This window comes from Dermacentor albipictus, chromosome 5 (genome assembly GCF_038994185.2).
Source record: "Dermacentor albipictus isolate Rhodes 1998 colony chromosome 5, USDA_Dalb.pri_finalv2, whole genome shotgun sequence".
Lineage (NCBI taxonomy): Eukaryota > Metazoa > Arthropoda > Arachnida > Ixodida > Ixodidae > Dermacentor > Dermacentor albipictus.
Window position 1 is genome coordinate 105,684,719 of NC_091825.1, and position 22,359 is coordinate 105,707,077.

General features: G+C 45.4%; 1 protein-coding gene and 1 non-coding gene across 8 annotated transcripts; one reads left to right on the forward strand and one right to left on the reverse strand.

Moving 5' to 3' along the window:
- Positions 1-5: 5 nt before the first annotated feature.
- Positions 6-17,375, reverse strand: LOC135905960 (uncharacterized). 7 transcript variants are annotated; one of them, XM_065437105.2, is made up of 8 exons: positions 17,240-17,375; positions 13,357-13,381; positions 9,716-9,832; positions 7,059-7,220; positions 5,052-5,129; positions 4,449-4,586; positions 3,071-3,200; positions 6-352 (listed from the first exon to the last, which is right to left on the reverse strand). In XM_065437105.2, the coding sequence occupies exons 1-7, from the start codon at positions 17,267-17,269 to the stop codon at positions 3,100-3,102; spliced, it is 651 nt and encodes a 216-aa protein (XP_065293177.1). In that variant the 5' UTR covers positions 17,270-17,375; the 3' UTR covers positions 6-352; positions 3,071-3,099. The 7 variants fall into 7 exon arrangements, 4 of the variants coding, with proteins under 4 accessions (XP_065293177.1, XP_065293180.1, XP_065293179.1 ...); XR_011514931.1 differs by lacking the exon at positions 4,449-4,586 and having other exon boundaries at positions 5,052-5,160; XR_011514930.1 differs by lacking the exon at positions 3,071-3,200 and having other exon boundaries at positions 5,052-5,160.
- A 4,034-nt stretch (positions 17,376-21,409) lies between these two features.
- Positions 21,410-21,481, forward strand: TRNAE-CUC (transfer RNA glutamic acid (anticodon CUC)). The gene has a single exon. It is a non-coding gene; the product is annotated as a tRNA-Glu (tRNA).
- The last annotated feature ends 878 nt before the right edge of the window (positions 21,482-22,359 follow it).

The window sequence follows — 22,359 nt, forward strand, 5'->3', positions numbered from 1 at the left end:
AAGGATTCATGCTGTACATAGTGCATTCGCCAATTAGGAACGAGCAAGCATTTAATTGACTTTCACAGGCGAATAGCTAACATTTTTAGCCATTTTGATATCACTCGTGTATCACGATTTAAGCGATAATAATAATAAACTAAAAAACGAAGCGAGAAGTTTGTCGCGAGTGTGAGTTCCAATCGGCCTCGGCCAGGGTGCAAACATCATGTACGGACTGCGAGTCTGCAATGCTTCGAACATGTCGTAAAGGTATCTCGAAGTTCGTTGGAAGTAAGCGCCCTTGCAAGGCGCCTTTCGAGATCAAGGTTGTGCCGACACCCCCGTGTGAGTGACGTTCAATGGCCGGCACCTGCAATGTTACACAACACCGTGTAAGGTCTCTCAATGTGATAGGGTACGGTGCGCACAGCGATTACTGTAGAATTTAATGAATCGACACTTGAAGTGTTGATGGACTGATGATTAGTCATTTTAAACTATTTATAGAGCTATAACGGCAAAGTAAGATAGAAAATGACGGCTTCGTGTCGGCGGCAACGATCAAGCATACAACTTCCTCTTTCCTTTCTTTCTTTCTTTCTTTTTCTTTCATGCTCGTACACAAACAAAACAACAGAAAGCCGATGACACTGTTGAGAAGTTTACAACTTTTGTGTCCTGCATAATCGACACCAAAACACTTTACACTTTTTTTCTTCTCTTTCTTTCTTTTTTTCTTTTTCTTTGCGCACAACGTACGAGTTTAAAAAAAATATGCAGATCCCACGCACTGTGGGAATCGATGCAGGCGAAGGTTTCTGTGCTTGTTGCTTTGATTGAGGATAATTATCGGTGAATTTGACGGCGAAAGCTTAATTTCTTTAACGTTTAGTCTAACACGATAGTGGTAAGTTGATGTTAAACGTTACCTTGCGTGCACCACTGCTGTTTGTCTGCGTAGTACACAGAACACACGGGGAAAGGTGTTTGCGTGAGGCGTTGTTGTGCGCCGTATTTCGTAACATCTGAGAGGGTTGAGCATTGTCATTGCCTCACATAGCGCACCGCTATGTGAGGCAATTAAACTTGGATTATGGGGCTGTACGAGCCAAAACCGTATAATCGGATTATGACGCACGCCGTTGTGGTGGATTTCAGATTAATTTTGATACCCTAGTGTTCTTAAACGTGCCCCAAAATCTAAGTGCACATGCGTTGTCTATTTCGCCCCCGTCGAAATGCGGCTGCCGCGGTCTGGATCAAATCCACGACCTCGAGCGACGCAAACTACCGCGGCGGGCACGGCAGTGTTGATTTAACATGCGACCGCTTCCGTCGCCCGGACCCTACGGTGCGCTTTAATTGATGCGGCTCTGCTTCTGCACGACCTGCGTAAATTGTCCGCTTGACATATTTGTACGGTGTTTATTTTTCAGGAATAACAGAAACGTACTGTACGTATAAACTTTTAATTTAAACTTATGTTTATCCAGTTTCCCCGCAACCGCTGTCGTGTTATAGTAGTGGCGTTTCCTCGTTTTCCGCATCACTTTTTCCCTATCCTCCCCCCCCCCGTAACGGAACTGCCTCTTATCCCCCCTCCTCTCTACAGTTCTATTCACGTCCCCTCTGGACTCGCACGTTAGTAAAAAGGAAAGCGCTGAAGTTTCTGCAATGCTTTCAGGGGAAGGGGGGGGGGGGGGTACCGGATAATTACAGCTGTCAAGAGGCTAATGTGGCGACGCCCATGCAGGGAGCTCCAGAGGGCATTATGTACATTCGACGTGCATGGTGGGGTCCAGACGAGTTTCTCGCGTCACCTTTCTTATTTGCCTTGCTCCTGTCGTGTATACACAAGCTCTAAAGCACCCCCCGACGTGGTATGCCAGACAGCAGCAGCAGCAGCAGTGGGAAAGTTGAAGGAAGAGGCAAAGAAAGCTTCATTTTAAAATACTGTGAGGTGTGCCTTGATATGGACCGCATTTCCACACTCATAATATATGGGCGATGCGAAAGCCCCTACAAAAGTTTCACCGACGATTACAGATACTCCCTAATGCAAGTTTTGAGTGCAGCTTTGAATTTTGAATTCGCGATATATTGTGGCGAATAATTGTATTCTGAAGGACAAGGTGCTCTCGGCTGCGGCGCTGAGCCTCTGCTAGGGCAGCTCGCGTTTAGCAGCCACAACAGGCAAAGCATTTCCGCCGGTTGCGTCGCTCATTGTTCACAAAGAAAGCGTTTACACGGAAACGCGTGGATTGCGCGGAGCGCGCATTCTCTTCGCATTCTTGGCGCTCCCCTTGTTCGCTTCCGTCCTTCCTAGTTTGCGCCAAAGTGATTATATTTAAATAAGTGATTAATGATTATATGCTTAGTAACTCAGGGGACCAATAGCAATGCATGCTCACTGACCTGGAGAGGCGAAGCAGAAGGGTGGGTCTAAAAATTAATCTGCAGAAAACTTATGTTTAACGGTCTCGGAAGAGAACAGCAGTTTACGATAGGTAGCGAGGCACTGGAAATGGTAAGGGAATACATCTACTCAGGGCAGGTAGTGACCGCGGATCCGGACCATGAGACTGAAATAATCAGAAGATTAAGAATGGGCTGGGATGCGTTTGGCAGGCATTCTCAGATCATGAACAGCAGGTTGCCATGATCACTAAAGAGAAAAGTGTATAACAGCTGTGTCTTGACGAGATGACGATTATCATTGAGGGACAAATATACACCCCAAAGGGTACAACCGTGAACGGTTGCACCCTTTGGGGTGTATATTTGTCCCACAAAGAACGGTTGCACCCTTTGGGGTGTATATTTGTCCCACAACGATAATCGTCATCTGCCTTGACTGCGTTTCCTTTCTTGAAAACTAGGCGCTCGCTACCTTCCTGTCGATAATGCTGCGTCACACTGATAACGCGCATGCCGTTCGTGACTGGGAAGTACCGGGCTCGCAGCGTTAAAAAAGGGAAACGCGGGCAAGACAGATGACGATTATCGTTGCGGGACAAGGTAAGCCCCAAAGGGTGTAAATTTTTCTAAGAGTGGAGTTCGATCCTCTGCTGGATAAACACTGCTTTACTTGGTCACCCGTCTTCAGGCGTAGCCCAATCACTGCAGATCTGCCGATCCGTTACGGTCTTGAGGAGACTTCTTGGTGTCGGCTGTCTCCGTGGGTACGGCCTTCGCTTCGGTGGCAGTAGGGCCTGCGACTGTGAAAGGCATGAGCTTGCAAACAGTAAATTAATTTATCAGATAATATTTGTTTGTAATTAGGATAAATAATGGCACGTATCGATTATGAATAAGTTACTGGCTGCGATTAGGAGAAATAAAAGCGTCTGTTCCAGAAGCATCGGCACCGTTCTGGTGGGGGATGCCTTTGTTCTGGACTAAGTCACTGCAGCCCTTCCCGACAGCGCCGCCCATGGCAGAACGAACGAACGAACGAACGAACGAACGAACGAACGAACGAACGAACGAACGAACGAACGAACGAACGAACGAACGAACGAACGAACGAACGAACGAACGAACGAACGAACGAACGAACGAACGAACGAACGAACTGGAGAGATGGCGGCTTGCTGGTTTTACATCATTTTTGGAAACAGAACTAACACAGCGCGAAAACACATGTCATATAGTAGGGGACACATTCACAGTGCTGCGAACGTCTCCCTCACTGAAATGAAGAGATCCCCCTCCCCCAATTAAGGAGGGGGCGAGGAGGAGAGTCTCTCCCCCTTTCCCTCTGGATCTGCCATGTAATCATCTTGCAGGTCTATTGAAGCCGCGCAACTCCGCCGCCCTGTAGCCCAGTGGCTAATGCGCTGTGCTGCTGAGCTCGCGAGGTCGCGGGTTCGATACCGGAGGCGGCGGCCACGTTTCTATGGGGGCGAAATGCAAGAAAAAAAAGAAAAACTCGTGCACCTAAATTTAGGCGCGCACGTTAGAGAACCCGAGGAGGTAAAAAATCCATTCGGATTATGAGACACTGTGCGGCGTGCGATTATAATCAGACCATGGTTGTGGCGCATGTACGTAAAATTCCAGAATTATTTTAGCGAGATGGGTGGCCAGGGCAAACACACACGAAACAGTGATATAGAAAGAGATAAAAAAAAACAGGATGTAAACGCATGTATATGAAGAGGCAAACGATTAGGGCATCAGCGCCGCGGGTCACCCTTATTCTGCCTATACGCACGATATTACTTTATTTCTGGGTTAACGCCTGTAAAGTGTCATCCGTACGCGTGCCTATCAGATCGGACAATTTTCTTGTTTTGGAGATGACTATATATAAGCGGCTCATGCTCCTTCCAATAAAGTTTAGTTGGCAGCCAACGCTATACAGTCATTTTGCGTATACGCATCTGCCCTCGTCCCGTCACGCTGCTTCAATACACAAGCTTCTGGGTGAACCGACTCGCGCAAATCAAGGAGTTGCTGCGTACCCCTCGGAGGGCTCCCTTCGCGGAGGTCGTCGTTCGGAGGCGCCCCTCGTTCAACGGGGCTCGAGTGTTGGGCAGCCGCGGATTGTTCGCGCTTTGCTTTGGTCAGGATGGCGTTCGACAGACGCTTCAGCAGAGACCCTGCGCAGGAGTGGTGCGCATCAAGGTGCCGGCATGGATTAAACATGCTAGGCGTGTACGCTACGGAAATAGCACAGCCATACACCCATATCATGGCGACTGTTACGGGTGGTCTGCCGCGAAAGGAGAAGTTAAGCAACGCGTACGACAAGGTGAAGAAGGAAAGGCAGTCTCTCTGCAACTGCTGCAACCGTGGCTGCAACTCTGAAAGGTACCCCTTGCGAACCCCATAAATAGCAATGATGATGATGATGATATCATGCGGTTCGTTGGCGATGCCTCGCGAATAGTTGGGATATATTCACGTTTGATATTAATTACGTACTTGTTTAGACCAGTGTGCGTGTGTTTGTGCGTGTACGTGCGGCTGGGCCATTGCAGCGCATTATCTTAAACTCGATCGGCATAATGGTGAGAGGTTGGAGGGGGTTCGAATTCGACACATCGAATTATTGCACTGCGTACCTCGCTTCTTGGTTGCCGAGGCGGCGCCTGGGCTGCTGGCCGAAGACAGCGACCCCATCTGGCAGGCGGAATGTTTGCCTGCATCGTGAGCACGAAGAGTGATCGGCCACTGTAACGTAAGTTAACGGATGTTTCATGACATCCGTTAAGGGATGTTAACGAGCCGTGGTGCGCAGGCATATAGACCGCACTGACAGAGCGTGTCTCGAGTATAGAACAAGATATTTTTAAAATGTCGCGACTTATCTCTTATGACTCTAAACCTTCGCTGTACTCAATGCATCAACGCCACCGAAGTGGCCCTTAGTGTTGACTTGAATTAAAGTTTATTCCTGAAGGTCTCTCTCTATCTATCTATCTATCTATCTATCTATCTATCTATCTATCTATCTATCTATCTATCTATCTATCTATCTATCTATCTATCTATCTATCTATCTATCTATCTATCTATCTATCTGTCTGTCTGTCTGTCTGTCTGTCTGTCTGTCTATCTATCTATCTATCTATCTATCTATCTATCTATCTATCTATCTATCTATCTATCTATCTATCTATCTATCTATCTATCTATCTATCTATCTATCTATCTATCTATCTATCTATCTATGTCCAGCTGCAGCAGGTCAGCCCGTGCTCTCGAAATACCGAATCAACGCAACGCGTTCACTTTGCTCATTGCAGGCACAAAGGGCGCAGCGTCGTGCTCACGGCACTTTGCAATCGGAAGGTCGATATAACGCGATGCCGTAGTTCGGGATCGAGCAAAACAGACGATTAGCCCTGCAGCATAACCTGAGCCAACAAGCCTGGTTAATTGTGGTTGGAGAAGGCAAATACTCTAAGGCAAGTTCTTGAGAATTATCCGCCAAAAACGAAAAGTAACGACGCACAGCGATGAATGGGAGTCCTCCGTTCAACCCCCTTGCCCACACTATGCAGAGGCCCCAAAATCACTTCAGAAAGCCGATCAAAAAGTGTGACACCGTTTCGCGAAAGGTATATAGGGGTGCTTCTTTTGTGAGTTAGTTGGTTCATACTGAAATTCTTAACGTTCTTAACAAGTTCTTAACGTTCTTAACAAGTTCTTAACAATCACCATTAGGTGCGGAAAGGGGAGACACGTTATAGGAAAGAGCGCAGTTAACGTGCTGCGCAAAACACTCTCTCTTTCCTATCGTGTCTCTCCTTTCCGAACTTAACAGTGATAGTAATTCGCGCAATACGTTAAGAATTCCAGCATATAGGGTCACGGTCATGATGGAGATGGACCGCGGCAGGCACATATATGCTGTTTGTGCCGAAATAGGCGACAGCTGCAGCTGCATGCAGCCTTTCGCACACGGGAGCCACAGCCCGAACAAAAGAGGGAGAGAGAGAGAAAGCAAACAAGAGCGTTCGACGCAGCGATTACACCTGCTGACCGCGCTAATCACATGTTAGAGAGGAGTGGGTGTTGAAAAGGCGCATCACAACACTCGAGGAGGACCACGGCATAGATGCACACGGGCTGTGTGGGAAACAGATTTCATATATCTGGCCTGTACATCTATATGTAGGCACATATAGACCTGACGACAGACCTTCTATCGATCTCTTCTGAGCTCCTCCACAACCGACGTCCCACGGATGGGTGCTCACCATTACCGCTCACTGTGAGCAGCTATGGGCCACCTTAATCGATTGTGGCCAGTACGCAGGCATGTGGAATTTTCCTATCCTATGAAGATTCTTATAAAAACATAAGAAGAAAAAAGGCCTACTTGAGCCAGCGAGTGTTTGTGGTAACCGACTAGAGTGCGTCCACTGAAAGCATTGCATGCAGGTATGGCTTCATCTGACCATGAACCCGATTACCAGTAGTTATGATGCTCTCGTTTACAAACACGAAGGACGCACGTCTCAACGATTCTAATGCACTCCGAAGGTACGTCCAAGGGCGCTGCACTACTGGGCGCCTCGTTTCCACGTATAGTAAATGTTCAGTTTAGACGCATGCATACGTGCCTGACGGCGCGTTCTGGTCGGAGCTGTCGGGGGCCTCCGAAGGCGAACAGGGCACTAGGCTCTCGCGGGGCCTGCGCCGCTCCAAGGCCGGTATCTTGTCGTCTACTACTCCAGGCACGTCGTAAGACCGGCGGCTGCCTGTAGCAGCTACGCTGCCACTTCCTGGCAGGAAGTAATGTGCATATTTGACCACTGTCGCAAAAAAACTAAACTTCCAGAAAGTGAAAAAAAGCGTTGTTTCATGATATACCACGTTTACTAACCGATATTAACAACATAGACGCGACAATATCTATAACGAGGAAACATTGACCGACATATATGGCATCAGCTGTATGATATTGGAGAGCAGGCGACATCGAATGGACAACATGTAGCTTTACCAGCCACCAGTTTACAACCAACATGGCTAGAACGACAAATGAGATGACCTACCTATTATTGCCAGACACGTCGTCTATATAGAGCCAGCGACGGCTCTTGCGTGGTAATGATGGCCCCTTAGTTGGAACCACCATAAATTCACGAAACCAATACTGTGATATTGTTGGCAGCGCTGGGCCTCCATTGGGTCATGAAAGGCCACCCTGAATACAATATTGGCCCGACGTTCTGCATTTCCTGGACACGGCGCCCAAAGCCACATCACGGTTGCTGCAGTATGCAGCGTTGAACGAGCCACGAATGAGAAACTTCTTGGTGTCAGTGACAAGTCGAGAATGAAGGAGAGGCTCTAGACATGAAAGCCTGATGCGTCTGCCCTCCGTCTTTCGTTTACATGAACTCGACGCGAGCGGGTAAAGTCAGAAGTCGAGTTAACCCAGCCCGACGCGACTACGTTTTCAAGCGAAGCTTGCATTGCCTCACTCATGTCGGCGTCGGCGTCGGTGTTGCCGTACGAAAGACCTCAAGCCGCGCGAAAATAAAAATTTCTTGTCGGCTTGCGAGACCTCCACGCTAACCGATTCAGCCACTGTCGGTTTACCACACGTTTCCGTTAAAGCGTGGTTTTATATGCATGAAGAAGTAGACGCAGCGCAAGGTGCGAGCCAATCAAAGTCGTCTCGTCCTTCCGGAGGAGGGAAAGGGTGTGATCGCGTGTCCGCTTGCCTCGCCCCCGCCGTGTCCCGCCAGTGCAGGCCCGGAAGTCATCTGGGGAGGCCGAGTTCGGTTCGTTCTGCCGAAGAGCAGGTTGCGTTGAAGGGACAGCAGCGGGAGCGGACCGCGCGTCATGCGTTCGGCCGAAGAACAGGCGACGTTTGATGAACGCCGCCGAGAACTCGCTCGAGAAAGGGCTCGTCGTCGACGTGCCGACCTCGCCGTGAGGGAGCGCGAAGCCGAGGCGTTACGACAACGAAGAGCCGCGGATCCCGAGCTTCGCTTGCACGCCTCTTCACTGTAGTGGAAGGGCGATCAATTTTTATTCATTCACGGGTTGGGCAACACAAGCCATCTGTTGCAGGAGGGTTCACCAAACTCACCTCGATGTTTAATTGTTCGACCCGACCCGCTAGTGTGTACGTTAAGCCGGCGGTCGGTTTTCGGACCGACAAGTCCACTCGACCAGACTTTCTCGGGTTAATGTAATCGTACATATAATTTCCTTAAAGTTGCATCAGCACAAAGCGGAGCTGCTAATATTGTTCAGCAAACAATTAGCTTTCCGCACTGCATGAACAGCCGAAATGGATAAGCGCGAAATCGAAGGGAACGAACGGCTCGTTTGAGTCAGGCCTATTAGGACATAAAGAATTACGTGCCATTAATTACTTGTAATCAATTACATCTTAAGTAGTTTTGTAATAGGCCTATTACATTTATTGCTCTGCAACACTCCATGTAATTCAAACAATTTTTTTCAGCAACAATTTACATGCAACTTTATAGATGATGCAAGCTGTAACAGGCAACGCAGCTTTAAGCATTTGAATTTGGCGGGAACTACATAAGAAAGAAGGAAGGAATGAAGTAATTAAGGAACGAACGAACGGATACGAATTAAGTTTGGACGCCACCAGATTCGCTTATAATCTCTTTCGAGTCATCATCGTCATCGCCAGCATCCTTTTCCTCCTCTTCTTCTCAAACATAGACGCTGCTAGTGCGGATAGAGTGGAGAACGCCCTCACAAAATGGCAACGAAAAGACTGTTCGTTCAGAATGTCCACAGAAATTAGTTGTGAGAGGATTAGTGAAGCTGTATAGCAAAGAAATTTTGCAGGGATGCTGCACACGTAAAGGGTGACACGTGGACAAAGTAAAAAGGTATGGATGATAACTTCTGGCGTTGCAGAGGATTAGCAAAGTTTTGTTCGTTGCTTTGTGGAGCTCTCTGAGATTCTCGACCCGAGGCGGTAGCTGTATAGCCAATGCGTGGTGGGGTGGGTTGTGGGCATAGCATGTATGATGGCACGGGTGGTGGAAGGGGCAGCTCTTCTGGAATTGCGGGTTGTGATTCCGCAGTGGTCGCACGACACTGTCGACTTTCTTTGACAGAAAACTTTTTTTCGCTGGCTCTTAACCGCATATATAGAACGCATACGGTAAGCAAAGGTGAACAGAAAGCTTTCACAAAGTGCACTCATCTAATTTTCTTCAAGCGCTCTTCAGCTTCCCTTCAAGGAAATTACATAAAAGAGCATGATTCGTGGGCCTACTTCGACGTGGAACGGCGCCCGCCTCCGGTGTCGCTGACTTCTCGACCTTGCCTTCCGCTTGGTGTTGCATGGAGAGACGCCGGGCTCGTGAGAGTTCGCGCCGGTGGCGGCGTGCCTCTGCACTCGATAGAAGAGCATACCACAAGGTCACTCTATCGGCCCTTAATACGTTGTTGCTTCCTCATATAGCCACGATCTCAGTTCTTTATTTATTCTGCCTGTGAAAGAAAGAAAGAAAGAAAGAAAGAAAGAAAGAAAGAAAGAAAGAAAGAAAGAAAGAAAGAAAGAAAGAAAGAAAGAAAGAAAGAAAGAAAGAAAGAAAGAAAGAAAGAAAGAAAGAAAGAAAGAAAGACGGACAGACCGACCCCCAGAGGGACGGACGGTCGGACAGCTAGACAGAAAGACTAGAGGACCTAGGCTCGAACCCCGGTTATCGACGACGTTTACCGTTATTATGGCCATGTTCTCAATTATGCGCTTACATTATGCTGATCCACGTGGAATGTTCGGACAAGCCGAACTTTGCACTAAAATGTCTATATTGGACAAACATCCCGGTCTTCTCCTCCAAGAATGAATAATCGAATATGGCGGAACTCCATAGAAATTAAAAAAATAATTTGAAGAGTAGAGTTATATGCACAGTAGCTGCCCGGTTTGTCATGTAGCTATAATTGTCTGGGGCGATTATGCTTGCTCGGATACTATAACTCGTTTTCCCCTGCACACGCACATAAATACTTCTAATATCTAGGCGTAATTTATAGAACAAAGATGATTATTGAAATCGGCTTCTCCACATACAGACTCTTATTGTGGAGAAGCAAGATAATGTGCATAAAACAATGATAGTTCTTTAAGTTGGCTTCTTTGCACAAAGACTATTACTGTGGAGAAGCAAGATTAACGAATGCTATTGCGGACGCTGCGCGAATACGCACACCGAAGCCGCCAAAATTGCTATAGAGAAGCACGCCATTTCGCTCTAGTCACGCTAACTCAATTCGCGAGGGCGGATGCTAGCATTAGAACAAAACAATTATGTAAGTCTACAACTTATGTTTACCGATTTGTCGCCAATTCTACGAGCAGTCTTATGCATAGAGTTGATCCCCATCTACAGCTTCCGATCTCTGCTGGTGCTGGCCGTGACATAGACTCTCTAATTCATCGTATCAGCTTAGAAGTGGCGTATACAGGTAACCTTTTGTATTGTATACGACGTTCGTATCGAATAGGACGCTGCACGTGCGGCTAGTCATTAGAGAACGTTGAACGCGTGCTAATAAGCTGTCCTAAGTTTTAACAGCAAGTATGTGCTTTGAGACCAGCGTTCATAAATCTTGATAATCCTGCTTTCAGCATAGAAATGTTGCTTGGGCCAGAGAATAACGCTCCATTAAAGCGATCGGCTCTCAAAGCTCTAGTGACCTTGTTTGGTGAAAGTGACATAGTATCTTATGTATTAACACTTTGTATGTCCCTGTGTAGTATTCTTATGTCGCAGCATTATGTGTGGTTTATAGATTGATAAGTGTGCTGTTTTCTTTTATATATTGAGCGTTTGTTGTTTAAGCATGCTTACGAAATGTGCCTTATTGCCAGACCGCCTTTCTTTTCTTTCCTATAACCTCATATTATCATCATTAGTTCATTAGACAATCTATTGTTTGTGGAGAAGCCGGCGACGCAACAGTTGCGAACATTTGGAATGTCATCATAAGAAATCACACACGCACGCCGGCGCGTGTCCACGGACAGTGTTTGAGATGCACAGCAAGCAGCTGCGTGTACAGGCCTGTAAAAAGAAAGGTCTCTTCAATATATACCGGTGTGTACCGACAGTGGATATACGGCTTACAAGTCGGCGCTTAATTAGGAGGTTTTGCGCGGCCCTGACACATCCACGCGTCTGCCATGTGGACTTGTCGCTTTGAACGAATTTTTCCTGCGTGTGGGAGTCAAATTTTGGGGCCCGGTACCCCTCCTATTAGAGGAAAAGCGAATCACTGTATACGGCTCCGTTTGCTCACGCCAGTATACGGCTGCGTTGGCTCCGTCTACGTTTTTTCATGCCGTGGTGCAGTATATCGCTTCATGCTCCGGAGAAAGAAGCCATCTTCCAGCTCAGACCTAATTGTTCTGAGAAAACTGCACAAGTTAATTTAAAGCCTGCACGTAATGCGTTACATGTATATCACAAGGAAAAGCCGGCTATTCCGTAGAAAATGGCCGTGGTATTGCAAAAAAACAAAAACAAGAAGAGTAAAAACACGCTGATCCTGCGCAATGTTTAAAGCTCAATGACGTGATCGTTGTATGAGTCAGCGAGGTAGCAGCAGTGGATAGACTATATAGCACATCCTCGTCCCCTGTTTAGCTGCTATAGTTTTTTTTTTTGCGTCACAAGGAGAAATGCGACGTGTGACGCTTGTCGAGAGGAGAATTTTGGCGAAAGGTGTATGGCACAAAGAAGTGTCCAAATGCATTTAAGGCTGCACGGCCCTCGTGTCGGAGTGGCCCAGCCAACGGCCAAGAATGGTCACTTGCCCAGTGCGGCACATACCGATCTGTCAAAGCTGTCAGTTTGGGCATTTATATAACCAGTGCGCTTGCAGATGGTCCCAGCTGCCTACTCGGTATAAGACAGCAACCATGGCATATGTAGCCAGTGTCCCCCTAAGTTGCTTACATATATCTACAAATACACTAGGCGAGGGAACGACGAACGCCAAACCCCAGGGAAGAGGCAAATATTCAAAACTGATTTGCATGGTATGTACGATCGATGTGGCGATCGACAAGTACATCCATCAAATTTCCAACGGCATTACGTGTACCGAAGCTGATCAAAACATGATAGATGCGGTCACTGCGACTGCTAGGCGTACGTAGGGTTGCAAATGAGTGGAATTGCAGCACGGGACCGCTGAAGAGACTCCCTTTTTCCTTTCTCTCTCTCCTAATCATAATAACATACTATTGATATATACTGCAAAAAACCTATCGCAAACATTTTTGTTTTCCATCTGCATAATTAGATGCCCCCTTTGGTAGACTAGGGATGTTCGAAACAACCAAATTCCCGCTAGTTAGTTAGAAATACAGCTTATCAATGGACGACTGTGCGATAGGTGAAAAAGCTGAAAAGAAAGACACGCAGCAAGACAGTCCCGTGAGGCGGTAGCTGCTTTTTTGCACTTTGCACCCGCATCAACATTTCGAGAGAAAGTGCAATGAAATCGGAAATATATTTATCGACGCGGAGGTTCGCCGGCCTTGAAATCCTCCGCAATGTTTTTACTGATTCATCAGCAGAGCGTAAAACTGGGATCTAAGCCAATATGGCGATCGCCCCGCTTGAGGGCAAACCTTCAAAGTAAAGATGATCACTCAGGCGACTGTTAGTTATAACATGTATACCTGCTTATGTGGCTTAATACACAGTCCTCATGCCCTCCATCCCCCTCAAATTTGCCCATAGTAATCATTACAATCAGTTACTGTACAGAGGCTCGCTCCATATATATATTACAACAAAATTTTGCACCATAGGTTTGTGACTCCCAAGGTTTATGCTGTTTCAGGAACCGATCCAAACTCGTTTACACCACGGTAATCCTGCTGATGAACATACGTACCTTCATCGGACTCTTGTTCTTCTTGCTGCGAACAGAACGATGAAAAACGTTAAACTGCGCATGCAATCAAAACAGATGTTTAAAAACGTCTAATGCTTATAAAAACACCTTTATCGTCAGCGCCCTTTCTTTATCTTTTGACATGAGTTCGTTATATACAAATTTGTTGTCTCCAGTGAAAAAAAAAATAAACAGAATAAAAAATCTGTTTATTGAAAACAAAACTAACCGTAGCAGGAATCAATTTCTGCCTCTGCCTGAGTGTTTCTGCCACGTAGCCGTGCCCGAAACAATCACTATATGGTTGGAAAACAACACTTATCTCCGCTCTTACCTGGGCTGCAACAGGTCTCTTTTAGCTATCTGCCTTTCTTTCGAGCTCTTTTCTTTCTCCTTGCTTCTTTTTTTTTTGTGTGTGTGTGTGCGACGAGTAATGATTGAAGGAAACGCCAGTACTGGGTTCCTATAACGTAAAACTATCCCAATCTGTTCTTATTCCAATCTCCTGATGTCAAATTTACGTAGCCACCGACGCAACAATGGGCGGTAACCAGCAGCGTTGTTTGAAAAGCCCAATGAAACGCGATCCTAGTTTATAGGAGGTCACTTTTATTTTGCTTTCAAAGCGAATAGCATTGCCTACATTGAGCGAATTTCCTTACATAATTGGCTCGCAAGAGACGAGGAGCACGCTCAAGTGGAGAGGGATTCGATGGGACAGAGCCAGAACAGGGAAAGTAGATAACTGGCTGAAGAGGGTGGTGCCGGCGTCTGTGATTGGTCCGCTTCCCTTTACTTATCTTGCAGTGTATTGTCGAAAGTCACGGCGGCGTGCAACGGAACGTTAAAAATGCCACCAGAACGAATCATCAGCAACGAATAGTTCGCAAAGTGATGTCGCATACGTTCAGAAAGGGCTCCATAACGTTTTAGTGCCACGGAAAAATGTTTATTATACGCAAATCATGCTCTGCGGCAGCTCGCAGTAGCTACTGCCAGAGCAATCCGTGGCAGCCATCTTCTATTCCTTTCGGAACGGGGCAGCCTCCGGCTATTCAGAAAAAAAAAGCAGTTTTTTGTTCGGCATATTAATGCGTCTTTAACGCGTACACGTCACTTTGACGCTATGAGCTTTCGCGGTTTTGTGACGTCGCGTGAAGTGGGCACTGCCTGAAAACGTTTTATCAATGGCACAGTATTGTGGCAAAAAAGGCTTCGAATGAGATATAATTATTTTTATTTCGTTCGGTCTAATCATACATCATCAGTGTGCACACATCATATCAGATTGCTGGAGTTTTCGCGGTTTTCGTGACGTCACGTGAGAGACAGGCGAAGTGATGGTGGCCCGAAACATTTTTGACCAATCATGGACGACTGATTGCAGAATTGGAATAGAAATGTTTTGAGTAGCTTTACGTTATAGCGTCCCTGTTTACGTTCTCGAAAAGCAGATAGACGGCGGATTTTTTTAGACCATTTCCGAAAATCCAAGTTCGCTTTCGTGCCTGGCTGTTTGGCGTTTTCTTTATTTCATTTATTTCATACATACTGCCAATCCCAATGGAAATTTAATTCTTCTCCACAGGCTCTATTCCTGCCTAAAGGTCTGGTCTCTCAAGGGGAGGAAAGCGAGTTAAGGTTTTAGAATTTCTTGGAAAACTTGTCCTCACAGTTTCCTACCCCGCACATATATAGCCGCCGAGAGAAAATGTATTGTTGCGATTCAAGGGTTTTTGTCATCACCGAAACCTTGAAGATCGAGGAGTATGGTTTGCAGCGGTAAAGGCGAGGCTGTTCAATTGACGGTAAGAATACATTGTTCCGCTAGTCTGTTGAGGAGAATATTTAGTAGGAAAATACATCTCTCACGCATGCCCAGAATAATTCTGCAAAGGGTGGGTCACGATGGGTTACGCTATTTGCTATGAGTTTGTAAAAGCTGCTGCTTATATAAAAGCTTGGAAAAGCAAACAGCGCTGTAAACGGGGTTAGACAAGAAGGCGCAAGACAGTGCACGCGCTGTCTAGCTGTGTTTGTTGGTCCGGTCTTTAGCGCTGTTTGTTTTTGCAAGACATGTGCCAACTAGGTTATTGTGCAGCATATCTTATATAAATGCATCAATTTGTAAACGAAATGTTATGGCCTCTTTTTTCATTATCATCATTTTTAAATATAGCACAAGGACGATAGCATAATTTGATGCGGAGTGGTTGATTAAACAAAGCGTTGTTTCGACAACGTAAGGATATGCATCCTCATTTTAAAGCACGCTTTTTCGGAGTGTGCTAGGAGTTTGTGTTCGCGTGGTGTACAACATCTCTCTCTCTCTCTCTCTCTACCCGCCGTGGTTGCTCAGTGGCTATGGTGTTGGGCTGCTGAGCACGAGGTCGCGGGATCGAATCCCGGCCACGGCGGCTGCATTTCGATGGGGGCGAAATGCGAAAACACCCGTGTGCTTAGATTTAGGTGCACGTTAAAGAACCCCAGGTGGTCAAAATTTCCGGAGTCCTCCACTACGGCGTGCCTCATAATCAGAAAGTGGTTTTGGCACGTAAAACCCGAAATATTATTATTATTATCTCTCTCTCTCTCTCTCTCTCTCTCTCTCTCTCTCTCTACATATATATATATATATTGACAGGTGTACTTGTTTGTCTTTATCGGGCGACACGTTTCATGAACCGCCTAACAAATGTTATCGATCCTTCCATCCGCTGTCTGTGACCGAACCTTGTGTAATCTGATCGCATGTGTCCGCGACGCGAATAATGTAGAACTTTGTGGAAGGCACGCGGGTCCCAGCGATTACTCAGGAACATTCGACGACTTATGTATAAAAGCCGACGCGCTTGACCTGCTGATCAGATTTTCGACGATCGCCGAGTGTATTCGCCGCTATCGTTCTTTGAGTGGATAGCCTGCTTTTGAGGGCACAAGTTCGCCCAATAAAACGCTAGTTTCGCTAATCACAGTTTTGCTGCCTTCTTCACCGTCACTACCACGTGACTATATATATATATATATATATATATATATATATATATATATATATATATATATATATATATATATATATATATATATATATATATATATATATATATATATATATATATATCGGTGGAGCAACTCTCACCGAAATAAGTTTCGGGTTACGCCAATGGTGTACGCAAGTAACTTACGAAGGCTAGGTGATCGACTGAGTATCGCTACCCCAATTTAAAGGGAAGTGCCATTAATCATCATCGTCATCATCATCATCATCATCATCACCACCAACACCAACCACAGTCAAGGAAGGGACGTTAGGATGGCAAACTGTGCATGTTGGTTTAGCATATTCTGCGGTAAAATGCGTATACGCGACGATACACACAAGAGTGTCCTTGCGACCTTGTGTGCGGCCTTCTGAGTGTCCTTGCGGCAGTATGTACGCGCGTGTGTACCTCTCTTATGTGGGTCATCGTTTGCGCGCTTTTCATCTCAGAGAAGGAAGTGACAGGTGGAAGTGGTTGGATCCTGCAAAGGGAGGGCCGGGTCATGAAGAGTAAACTAAAAAACTATAATAGAACATTATTTTTTAAAAGATGTCGTTCCGTGCATGATACCATGAAAGCAAGCAGGACATGAAAATTCAATTTCCCACGAAAAAAAAAAAACACAGACTCACGGAGCTTCATATTATGGAAAATCTGGCGTCACGTGCATGAAATTGCTCGTGATTGCGTTAAATCTTTATCGCCATTGTGATCGCTATGTGATGCCTTTACGGAAAATTGACATTTTTGCTCGCAAGGCACAGAAGTCTCGCTTCGTCACAACTGCAACAAAAGAACGGCGATTCGCGTATCCGACAGCAGGAGGCGCGCACGAAACTCACATCAAGGCCGAGTGGAGTGAAGAAGTCCATAATCGCTGCGGTCGCAGTGAGCTGCTAAGTCCGATGTGTTGTCGCTGTTGCTGTTCACCTCACCAGTCTTATAACGCGGCCACCCCTCACTTTCTTCTCTGTCTTCTTCAATATTCATCTTGCACAAGCAGTTATGTTCGATCTTAAAGTGATACTATGAATAGAAGCACCAAAACTCAGTGTAAACAGATAAAGCACTCTTTAAAGATGATATACATATTTTGGTTAATTTCACAATTAGAGGTCGATTACTATAGGATAAAAATGAAGACGAAACTGCCGTTTCTTGAATTTCGCGCTGGAACTTCAGTGTGAACTTCAGTGCCGGGACGACAGTGTGACGTCACGGGTTTCCATAACGAGAAAAAAGCTGGTTAACCAAGGGGTCCGATTTTTATTAATCATATCATGAGAAGCCAACAAACAAAGACACTAAGGACAACATGGGGAAATTACTTGTACAATTACAAATTGAATTAAAGAAATGATAAATAAATACAATGAAAGTGGATGAAAAAAACAACTTGCCGCAGGTGGGGAACGATCCCACGTCTTCGCATTACGGGTGCGATGCTCTGACTAATTGAGCTACCGCGGAGCCGTTTTCTCATCCACTTTCTTGAGTATTTATGTTTTACTACTACAACTAGCGTTGGAAGTAAACGTGGAAGTGTTAGCCAGCGCCACCAATCGAAAACATTGGCGGTGGGTGTGGAACATCTTTTCATCAGAAACACAAGTTCAAGTTGAAAAAAAAAAGAAGTTCAACAAACTTTTTAAAGCTTACCCATCCATTGCAAACTGCCAGTAGCCTTACTTTGTGAGAGGTACATAATCAATGGAGCCCTTGTAGAAGCGCTTGTACTCAGCGCCAAATGTAATTTCACCACCAGATGAAGAATTGTTGTTTCCAAAAGTAACACACAAGAAGGAACAGAAGTGTTAAGTAATAGAAAGAAAACAAGGTGGCCATAATTGATGCAACATTCTTCGCAAAAGTCATTGGCTTCTTCCTTTATTTGAACATGTGCCGCTGACTTCTGGATGCGCCAGTGATACAAAGACTATGCAAAAGCTAAGCAAGACTGTAAATCTTTAAAACATAAAACCAACCAGAAAAATACACTTCGTTTCAAGGAACGCCATACTGAACTAATAGAAAACAGAGTTTTTCAACCGATTTTTCAGCTGGGGCAGAACTTCAGCCGAAACAAAATATGAATTCACTTGTCTGTAGTCGTGATTTGTTCTGAAATACCTGCCATTGGTTGGCTGCTTTGATGGCACATAAGACTTCAATAAAAAAAAATTAAGTTTGTGCAGAATTACTCTCATGATTTTTATTTATTTAGTATTTCACAATACTACAGGCCGGATTTTCTCAAGCAGGAGCGGAATATGAATAAGAATTTCTGCCGCAGGCGTCAGGAGTACGTGATCTTTCTGGGCGAAGGCAGCTGGTCAATAAACCCGCACATGCTGCCTGAAGGCATCAATATTATTGCTGTATTTGGGACCCTCGTTGTGTAAGTACGAGAAGAAATCAGGTTAACCGAGGGGCCCGATTTTTATTAATGATATCATAAGAATCCAACAAACAAAGACACCGCGGGCTGAGCGGTGGGAACGTGCAGGTGTGAGCATCGCCTTGTTCTGTTCTTCTGCGGCCGGTTTCCAGAGATCTCTCTACACTGGAATTGAACGAGGACCTGCTTCGCAAGATGCTTTGAGGGAGGGAAGTTCCGGATGACCATGGGTCCCTTGTGGACGCTTGGAGTCTGTCTTCTCGAACCCAGAATGGTGGTGGTACGGGTTTAAGTCGCCGTTTACACTTCTTATCGACTGATTCGTGTGGTGAAGCACAGGCGAAGCAAATTCTTTTGCAGTAACTCGCAGTACGGTGTGGTCTCCTTTTTTATGTTTTTGTTATGCGACGCAGCATAACACATGGCGCTGCTTCTTTAAACTAAAACTTGGCAGTCTAGACTCAACTCTAGTTGGCGCCTGTGTGATGAGAAACATTCATGATTTGGGGAGGTTGGTTGTATGAATAATGTAACCGCTGCGTAGCAAACGGTTTTTAGATATTCTAGGCTGTGATGTTTATATTTATAAGAGGAAATATTTGCAATGGCAAGATATAAGATTGAAAGTAAACTAAACCCTGCATGTGACACATGTCCACTGACCATAGAGATACACTCCCAGTGGGCCCAGTGCACGTACCCGGTACACATACCCCGTCGACCCTGAGGCACATCATTTTCGACTGCACTATCACCGGAATCGGCCCACGAAAACGACGATATATAGGTCGCATGGCGATCCTACGAGGGACGTTTCGAAAGTACATTTCGTCATTTTTTGTTAAAGAGAAGATGGTACACCAGGCGAGACAAACAATCGCCTTAAGAATCCACGCCCATTGCTGGTTCAACGACGGAAGGAGCGTCGGCGGAGGATGAATGACGCATGCGCAGAGCATCGAAGAAGAGACTATAGTAGCAGACCGGCGTGTGCAAGGTTATCCGAGTACAAATCACGATGGCAGACAGACGTGTGCCGACAACGTGGTCGCCAATGGAAGTGCGTGCTGTTATCCGGCATGAATGGGCATCTGTTCCCTGCAATGATAGCCGCACTCTCGGGACGTCACCTCCAAAACAATGCTGAGGTGATGCAGGATGTGCGACAATTGCTTGCATCTCAGGGGACTGAGTTTTACCAGAGTGTTTTTTTTTTTTTTCTCAAACTGATCGCACGCTGCGACAAATGTATCAATGTCGGTTGCGACTATGTGGGAAAATAGTGCATTGTGTGTAGTTTATGATCTCATGGTGTATTTTTTTTTCTTTTTTGGAGGAGGGGAGGGGCAATAAAGTTTCCGTGTGAAAACAAATGAGGAAACTTACTTTCGGAACGTCCCTCGTATACATGATTGTGGCAATAGTGACTATGGCAGTTTGAGAGTACGAGTATTGCTGCATTATATAAACGTTGAATGTCAGACAAATAGCGTCACTATATATATATATATATATATATATATATATATATATATATATATATATATATATAGTAGGCAAAGAGGGTTTCTTCAGGCTACCTTTCAAACGTAAAGAACTTGAGTGGTGCTACAAGGTAAACAGAACAAGTATTTAATTTCGACAGTTTCGATCGGTGGACCGATCTTCGTCAGGGTTTACAAAAAAATGGCAGTTCGGCCGTGGTAGGGAAGACACCAGACCGGGTACCCGGTCGTTCTTACATACATCAATCCGAGAGGAATATATATATATATATATATATATATATATATATATATATATATATATATATATATATATATATATATATATATATATATATATATATATATATATATATATATATATATATATATATATATATAAAACATGAAATACTTCTTGCGAGCGCTAAAATTTTTTATTAAGGCACCGTTGTATTTTGCCAAATTTTCTGTCATTGAAGAGCTGCGCACGAGGTTACCCCTTTAGGCCCATAAAGGAGTTTGCATATGTATATTTCCCCAACGGACCCTTAACAAATAACGGCTGCAGCGATAGATCGCGGTGTTCGGCGGTGAATTCATTGCTCCTACGCCTTCTTTCTGTCATTCCTTCTAGGTGGCCATGAGTGGCGCCTCTATGGGCGGCGCACTACATGTAGAGCAGTTATAATGGTTTCAGTGAAACATTTTCACGAATGCGGAAGTTACGATGACGAGGGAGTCGGAGACATGCGCCATATTCTTCGTGTTCAATTAGTAATACAGTGCGAAATAACGCTGTCTCGTACAACTCATCTTATACAAATATATAAGGGCGATCACCACTCATACACATCACTACAGCTTCCACTGCAGAGACCATTGCTCCATTGCTTTGAGTGCCGGCCACCTGCATTCAAAGTTGGCGCCACATCCGCACACATCGGTCTCCGGCGCGCATTGAGATGGCGCGTGGTCTCGTTTACAAGTGTGCCAGTTTGTAGCACTAAGGACACAATAAACGTGTTAATAAAGTCATAATGAGGCAACTTGACACTAACATTAGTAGTGTGTTACAATATTACAACATAAATTTCTAAAAACATACGTGAATACGACAAATGTCGATCTCCGGCATGGTCTAGTGGTTAGGATACCTGGCTCTCACCCAGGAGGCCCGGGTTCGATTCCCGGTGTCGGAAGCATTTTTTAAATACTTTTTCTTTAAAAGCAGCAGTGGCGTTCGTACTGCTATTTATTTGTCTTCCATCGCGACTGTTGTCACCCAAGATGGGCAATAAATGAACGCCAAGCCTTTCTTATTATCACTAGGCAGGACTGTCCGAGTTGCGAAAGTGTCAAAGTGAGCATTGAACAAGGCGTAGGTCGTGGGAACCGCTACTCCGTGGTTGTAGCGTTGTATAGCTCACTGTGCAGAAGGTATCGAGTTTGATTTGATTTGATGTTTATTTCTTTCAAACGAAAGGGGAAGCCAAGACAAAACGGGTACAAAAAGCCTGACTCTACAGAGTTTCATACAAGGAAACTCTATGACCACGGGTGCAGAGACGTTCACCACCAGTGCCTCCTCTATCACCACACTTTCATAGATGAAATTGCACGCTATGGTCAGACGACTCGCATGAAGTTCAAAAAAGAAAAGTAGACAGCGTTTCATGTCAGCAGGAGCAGCAGCCTGTTTTATGTCCACAGCAGGACGAAGGCCTCCCCCTGCGATCTCCAATTACCCCTGTCCTGCGCCAACGGTGTGTGTCTGTGTGTGTCTGATGTGCCTTCTTTTGTCCTTGTAAAGCTTGCGCTATAACAAAATAAGATTCCAACTAGCGCCCTCGAATTTCCTAATTTCATCGCTCCGCCTAGTTTTCTGCCGTCCTCGACTGCGTTTCCCTTCTCTTAGTACCCATTGTGTAATCCCTAATGGTCCAACGGTTATCTAACCGCCGCGCTTTTACACGACCTACCCAGCTCCATTTTTTTTTTCTCTTGATGTCAATTAGAATATCATCTATACCCGTTTGCTCTCTGATCCAAACCGCTCTCTTTCTGTCTCTTAACGTTA

Coding starts and splice junctions, on each gene's coding strand:
- LOC135905960 (XM_065437105.2), bottom strand. CDS start 17,269: ATGGACTTCTTCACTCCACTCGGCCTTGAT. Junction 13,382..17,239: donor TCACTCCACTCGGCCTTGAT/GTGAGTTTCGTG, acceptor TTCTGTTCGCAG/CAAGAAGAACAAGAGTCCGA. Junction 5,130..7,058: donor CGACCAGAACGCGCCGTCAG/GCACGTATGCAT, acceptor CTCACGATGCAG/GCAAACATTCCGCCTGCCAG.